We start from the raw sequence: 6,574 nt of genomic DNA, 5'->3' as shown, positions 1-6,574 counted from the left end.
CCCCCTGCCTCTGTCCTCCTCTGGCCCAGGGTGCCTGCTCAGCTGAGGGATCTATGGATCCCGTGCCTCTGCCCCATGCCCCCCAGCTGGCGATGGCAGGGGTTTGGCAGGTGGAGGGGACACTGGGGACACAGGAGTTGAGGCAGACAGGTTCCCTGCTGCTGCTGGAGCTGGTTAAACATTGTCCCAGGCGAATTAGGTAACACAAACCACAGTGGGAAAGAAATGAAACTGCTTGAGCAAACAAGGTGCGCTTGGCAGGGCAGCAGGCTGCGTGACAAAGTGCTCCCCTCTCCCTGCCAACCTGCCAGGGTTATCTATTGACGGAGAATAAACACCTCGCCCACAAACCCAGACTCGAGGGACAGCAGCCAGGAGCACAGCCAGCTCCTGTGAGCCCTGGCCTGGCTCTGCACCTGTCCTGCTCGTCATGTCCCCATGATCACCACCAAGCACTGTCCCGGCCCCCTCCCACACATGGCGCTTGCATGGGCAGCCTGAGCATCTCAGCGTTGTCCCTCCTGCTGCTCCTTGCTGCAGCTCTGAGAGGTCAGGGATGGGCCTGGAGCACCCTCCGCTCGCCGGAGCCAGCAGACACCAGCTGGGAAAACCTGTTCCCCGGGGAAGGTTACACAAGGAACGTGACTGAGGTCTGGCTGCAGCCCAGAGCACGGACTGGCTCCTGGTTCACACGCAGGAACTGGGACCTCTTCTTGCACCACACGGCAACCCTGATGACCTCGTCTCAGCGTGTGGGTTCAGGAGCGGTACAACTTCAGCCCAGCTCACTAGAAGGTGAGGGATGGAGGTCTTCCATATGATTTTGTCATCCCCAGGATTTCACATGACTGCAGACCCCCTCTTCTGTCTTGCTGAATTGTAAGGGTGGACATGGCATGACATTGCATGGTATGACCACAGGAGACCAGGCAACCCAGCTGGACCAGCAAGGCAACTCCTCATGTAAACAGCAGTTGAACCCACCCAAAAGGGGTTGGATCTGTCCCATGGATACCTCCTGCCCCTGGCAATGCACATGGACCACCCCCTTGATGCCATCACAGCATCTCCAGGAGGTCCTTTATCTGCCACTGAGCCTACAGCCTGCTGGCAGAGAGATAGGATGACCAGGGCCATGGCCACCAGGAGTTCGAAAGCAAAACAAGGGACTTGAACCATAGAAAACCATAGAACCATAGAAACCTTCAGATTGGAAAAGACCCTTGGGGTCATCATGTCCAACCCATAACCCTACTCGACAGAGCCCACACCCAAACTGTAGCCCCCAGCATCGCATCCAAATGCCCGTGAAATACCTGCAGGGAAGGTGACTCAGCAATCTCCCTGGGCAGCCTGTGCCAGGGCCTGACTACTCTTGCTGTGAACATTTTTTTTCTAATATCCAGCCTAAATCTACCCTATTGCAGCTTGTGGCCAACTTGCATCAAGATCTGTTGTCCCCCCAGCCCCTGGACCCCTCTTTTGTTATCCATGTCCTGGCAAAGCAGGATCCTGGGCATCCCCAGCAGCAGTGAGGATGCTTAAAGCCACCAGCCTCACCCTCAAGATGAGGCCAGGTGGACTTGGGAGACAACATAGATAATCTGTGTAAGACCTTGCTTGAAGGACTTATTTCACTCTCTTTTGTGTTGGGTCACATTCTCGCAAGTGTGGGAAGGGTGATTTTTATCTGTACCACTTCTCCAGCAGTAAGGAAGGGGAGTCAGGGAACAATGACCGGGTCCTCCTGCCAAAAACACATCTCAGGCTTTGCAAGGCACCCTTAGTGCCTAGGGGCGTCCCAAAACCCGCCCTCGCCCCACTGCTGATGGGCTGTCTCCCTTCCTTACTTGCTCCAGGCATTGGCTGAAACCATTCAGAAGGATGTGGTGTTGATTTTGCCAAAACCCAGGACATCGGGACATCCCAGGCCTGGCCAAGCTCCAAGCTTAGAGAAGGAGTCCCAGGGCTATTCCCCTTGAGGGTGAACAGGAGCTGAGCAGTGCTACCCTCTGCACGTCCACAGTCATCAGGGTCCTGCACATCTGCAAGAGGCTGGGGTGGCAACCAGCTCCTCTGGTGCCCAGCAGCATTTAGAAAGACTTAGGAAACGAAGGCAACACACACCAGTCAGGAGCGATGCATGGACCACCACTTGCCAAGCTCATGGCAGGAAAATATCTGAGACCCTCCTTGGCTTCCAACCCCAGGAATTCCATGCAGTGTGCTTGGGCTGCCCCCACTGCCAGGCATTGGCAGCACCCCCTCCTGAAGATGTGGTTCTTGAGAGGCACCCAGGTCCCAGGAGAGGCTCCCAAACAGCCTGACTGGAAGATGAGCAAGTCTTAAACATATTGCAGTGCCTGTGCTGCTTCCTTACATCTCTTGATTCCTCAAAAGAGAGCACTGGCCAGAGAGGGGCTGGAGATCCTCTTGCACCCCATGACCCCCAGTCAGGCCAGGGACCTTAACATGGAGGGAACTGAGAGAGACATCCCACCCCAACCCATGGCAGTCGAGGATCTGGGACCAGGAATTTGCTTCTGGCTTGGAGTGGGTGCTCCAGCAAAGCCCTCCTGCAAAGGCAAGTGCCAGGACTGAAGTTCTGGAGGGTCCTCAGAAGGACCAAGGATTGGGAGCAGGTGCAGAATGCTTCTGCATGGCCAGCTTTGAGACAGGGCTCAGATGTCACTCCCACCAGCCCAGGGACAAGCCAAACACGCCTGAGCCAGAATCACCAGGCAGGTCCAGGTCACAGCAGGCAGGAGGGATGGTGGTTCATACAATGGGACGTCCCAGGTAACACGAGTCTGGTCCCCACCATTCATTTAACAAAAGCAAGCAAAATGACAGATGGGTACAAAAAACCCAACCAAACAACAATTTATTCCTCTTATGTTCCCATTTAAAAAGGACAAAGCCACAGGCACCTGTTGGGTTCCTGGCTGAGCTGTCACCTCTTGCAGTGACACAGAGCCAGCCTGTGCCACGGGGACATCGCCTCAGTCCAGCTGAGCACCACCACTCGCCACAAGACTCCTGCATGCCCTACAGTGCACACTCACACAGGAACATCTTGCTCGTGAAAAAATATATCTGTACATTCATTCTGTGCTTTTTTTTTGGTCTTACATAAATTAGAAGCTACTTTTACGGAAAAGGCCTATTTCAAGGCAGCCAGGCTGGAAATGCAAAGTGGCCCTGCTGTCCCCAGTCCTCTCCCCGCCGAGGGCTCTCCAAGGCCAGGTGAAGGTCCACAACGTTCCCATCTTCCCTCAGCAGTTGCCACACCGAGAAGCTGCTGCACAGGACGGGCTTCACCCATCCCACGTGGAGCAAACAGGATGGTGGATGCCTTCAGCACGGCACAAACAGGACCCCGTAGCTGGGACAAGGCCTGTCCGATCATGGGTGGGACGGTGGTGCTGCCCCTCTGCCCACCCAGGAGGTGGGTGACAGCAGGAGACCCTGTAGTGACACTGCAGTGTCCCTGCGGTGACAGCTACCACTAAAACTTCTCTTCCCCTCTGCGTTTGTCCAGGCTTTGAACAATCAAAGTCACTGTGGCTCCAGTTGGAGGTACGAATCCAACGAGGGAAATAACGGTTTACAATAACCTACTGGAGCCCAAGTATTAGCTTTAAACACCTCAGTGTCCGTGCAAGGGTTGGAGTTTCACGCACTGCACGAGGCAGCAGCTTCCAGGCGCAGCTGCAGGCGAAGGTTCCTGCCAAGGAGCCCAGCTCGGGGCTGGCCCCAAGGGGCTTGTCAGGCCCCGGCTCCTACAGCTCCTTGTTCCTGTTGAGCCCCTCCTCCTCCTTCCAGCCGCTGGAGTTCTTCCCAAACTTGTACACCAGCCGTCGCCCATCGACTCTCTCCAGGATCTCTCGTTTGTAATAATATCTGGAGGGGATGGGGTGGAATCAGGGGTCTGGGTACAGCCCTGCATGCTGGGGAGTCCAGGTCAAGCCTGGTGGGTCTGGCCCAACCAGGTGGGGCAGGTTCCCTCTCCTGGGGATGAGGGAGGGCACTCACCGCATGGCTCGGCTCAGCTTCTCGTAGGTCATGCTGCTATTCTTCTTCTTCTGGCCCCAGAGCTGAGCCACCGCCTCCGAGCGCAAGAACTTGAAGACGCCCTCCCGTCGGTCCTCCCACTTCATCAGCCCCTCGTTCAGCTCCGGGTGGATCAGGATGTCCCGGATGAACTCCCACAGGTGGGTGCCTCTTGGGGCTAGAAGAGGAGAGCAAGCTGTGTACCAGGTCCCTGCACTTCGGATCTCCCTAAACCTCCCTGCCAAGGGGCATGGCCCTTCCTCCCATCTTCCCCCCACGGAGCCAAGCTGCCGGAGGCAGGTCCCACTCCCACGCTCCCCCATGAGGGGTCCACATACAGTGCTTGCTCTTCCGGCTCTCCAGGCAGTCTCTGCTTTCTTTGCTGAGTTTTCTGGGCCGTCCCCGTTTCCGCTTCCCATGTTTGCTGTCCCCTTTCTTGGTCCCTGCAAAGCCACCTGTGCACACAGAGAAGGGGACACGTTACACCACACGGAGCCTGCTGGGTTGAAGCTCCCCCCTCCCTGGGCACAGAGATGTCCTCCTCAGGAGCATAAGGAAGAGAGGGTTGGAGCAGGGAGGAGAGATCAGGGGCTGCACTCTTTTTTCAGGCCCAGATCCCAGGGAAACATCCCTCTGAGAGCAAGATCTCCAGATTCCCTCCAGTCTCATCCCACTAGGCTCACGGCAGCACGCTGTTCCTTCTCTGAACCTTGTTGCTTCCTTGCATCCCCAATGTCCCCAGCGTCATTGCCAGCTGGTATCAACACAGCTTTCCATGCCCAGGACTTCTGGGTGCAGTCCTCACCCAGCTGCCACAACCCACCCCTTTGCACCAAGGTCACTGCTGCCCTGCCTACCCAGCTCTGCCCCAGAGCCTGTCCCATCACCCCACTAAACAGAGAGAAACAGACCCACGAGCACAGAAAACCAGTCCCCTCTCTCCTTCCCGGTGTGAGGATGTCTATTCAGGGCTTGTCCCTAAATCTTTGCCAGATGGGATGTGCGAGCCCTCCCCTCCCAGCTCCTGGTGGCAAGCAAACAACTCACCGTCAGGGAAGAGCTTTGCTTCCGTGGGGTCGAGGTCAAGGTCACTTCCACCGGAGTCTTGGGAGTTGGGGCTGTGGGACATCACAGGCCCTGAGATGCAAAGGGACAGGGCTCAGACCACCAGCTGCTGACATCTGGAGATGCCTCCTCTGGGTTCCTCTCAGGCCCCAGCAACCATATGCCAGACCCAAACCCACCCTCAGCACCGGGGCAATTCCCCACAGACCTCCAAGACTGGTGCAAGCAAAATTTTCACAGGGCAAAACACTCACCTGAGATGTCGGAGCTGCCTGGGGACATGGCACCAGGCAAGCAGGCGAAGTCTGTGGATAGGAAAGGGTTTGTGGGCTTCAAGTCCTCCAGGGAGTCCTTGGCACAGGGATCTCCCAGCTCTGGAAGGGGCAGGGAAGGGAAGAAGGGGTTAGTCCCCCAGGCATCAGCACCTCATCCATGGGGAAAAGGTTTAGCTGAGGCCCTGCTCTCACCCAGGTGGCCAGAGTCCAGGAAGGTCTCTTGGGAAGTTGCATCCTCTTTTTCCAGCAAGTCAATGATCCAGTTCAGCTCATCAGAGGCTGCAGTGGGGGGAGACTGGGATTAGTGATGCCTGTTCGTTATGGAGGGGAATGGTACAAACTGGGAACTGAGCTCAGCCCTGCCTGGACTCTGGTTCGCGCCTCCACATCTTCCTGTGCAGCCTCCCCAGGGCAGCCCTGGGGGCACAGGGCCCTGGGCTGGTGGGGGGTCTCAGCCTCATGATTTGAGCTGCCAAGCTTGGGGATGAAGGGCACATCGGGACACTCACTGATCTCATGCAGGCGGTCGTAGAGCTCGTCCCCCAGGGGCCCAAAGATGAGGCGCATCTGGTCCCTGGTGCAGTGGCAGAGCGCGTGCCCGTCCATGTTGCAGCAGGAGAAGTCGATGGAGCTGGCATCGTACTTGTTCTTCTCCACGTGGTAGCTGATCCACTCCAGCACCTGCACCTTGGTCCAGAAGTACGGGAGCTCACTGAACCACTCCGGCTTGTCTGCAAGGGATGGAGAGCGGGTCTCAGGGGCAGGGTGGTGCCACCCGGCCGGGCACTTCGTCTGGTCCCGTGGCCATCACGGGCACAGTGGGCCCTGCGCTTGGAGTGTCACAGGACTAAAGGTGCTCAGTGCCCTGCTCCCGAGAACCCGTCTGGCCCTGCCCTGCTCCCACCCTGAGGACAGCAGAAACCTGACAGTCCCCCACTTCCTTCAGGCTGGTTTCGGTGCTGTTTGTCGCCTCCCTGCTGGGATCCCCCCTGCTCTTCCGTGCCTCCCCCAGGGCCACTGGTGCAGTGGGACCCTCCGGCTCCAGGTCTGTACTCCCCAACTACTCTCCTGGTGAGCCGCAGCAGCCTGTCCCCTGGGATGTGCTGGGGGAGGAGGGCAGTAATCCCTCATCCGTCGCACATCTGATGCGCTCCAAGCAGCTGCACCTTGTGCCGCCCAGC

At 57.5% G+C, this 6,574-nt stretch overlaps 1 protein-coding gene across 1 annotated transcript in view; it reads right to left on the bottom strand.

The window, feature by feature from the left end:
* Window positions 1-3,782: 3,782 nt before the first annotated feature.
* The window catches only part of ELF3 (E74-like factor 3 (ets domain transcription factor, epithelial-specific )), a 3,111-nt gene continuing 319 nt past the window's right edge, over window positions 3,783-6,574 (bottom strand). The window contains exons 2-8 of the mRNA XM_009868491.1: window positions 5,903-6,124; window positions 5,586-5,672; window positions 5,373-5,492; window positions 5,101-5,190; window positions 4,392-4,508; window positions 4,036-4,231; window positions 3,783-3,903 (exon numbers count right to left, since the gene is read on the bottom strand). Of these exons, the coding sequence (XP_009866793.1) occupies window positions 3,783-3,903; window positions 4,036-4,231; window positions 4,392-4,508; window positions 5,101-5,190; window positions 5,373-5,492; window positions 5,586-5,672; window positions 5,903-6,124 (953 nt within the window). The remainder of the gene's footprint in view (window positions 3,904-4,035; window positions 4,232-4,391; window positions 4,509-5,100; window positions 5,191-5,372; window positions 5,493-5,585; window positions 5,673-5,902; window positions 6,125-6,574) is intronic.

Source organism: Apaloderma vittatum, unplaced genomic scaffold (genome assembly GCF_000703405.1).
Source record: "Apaloderma vittatum isolate BGI_N311 unplaced genomic scaffold, ASM70340v1 scaffold32434, whole genome shotgun sequence".
Classification (NCBI taxonomy): domain Eukaryota; kingdom Metazoa; phylum Chordata; class Aves; order Trogoniformes; family Trogonidae; genus Apaloderma; species Apaloderma vittatum.
This window is presented reverse-complemented; position numbering and strand designations above follow the sequence as displayed.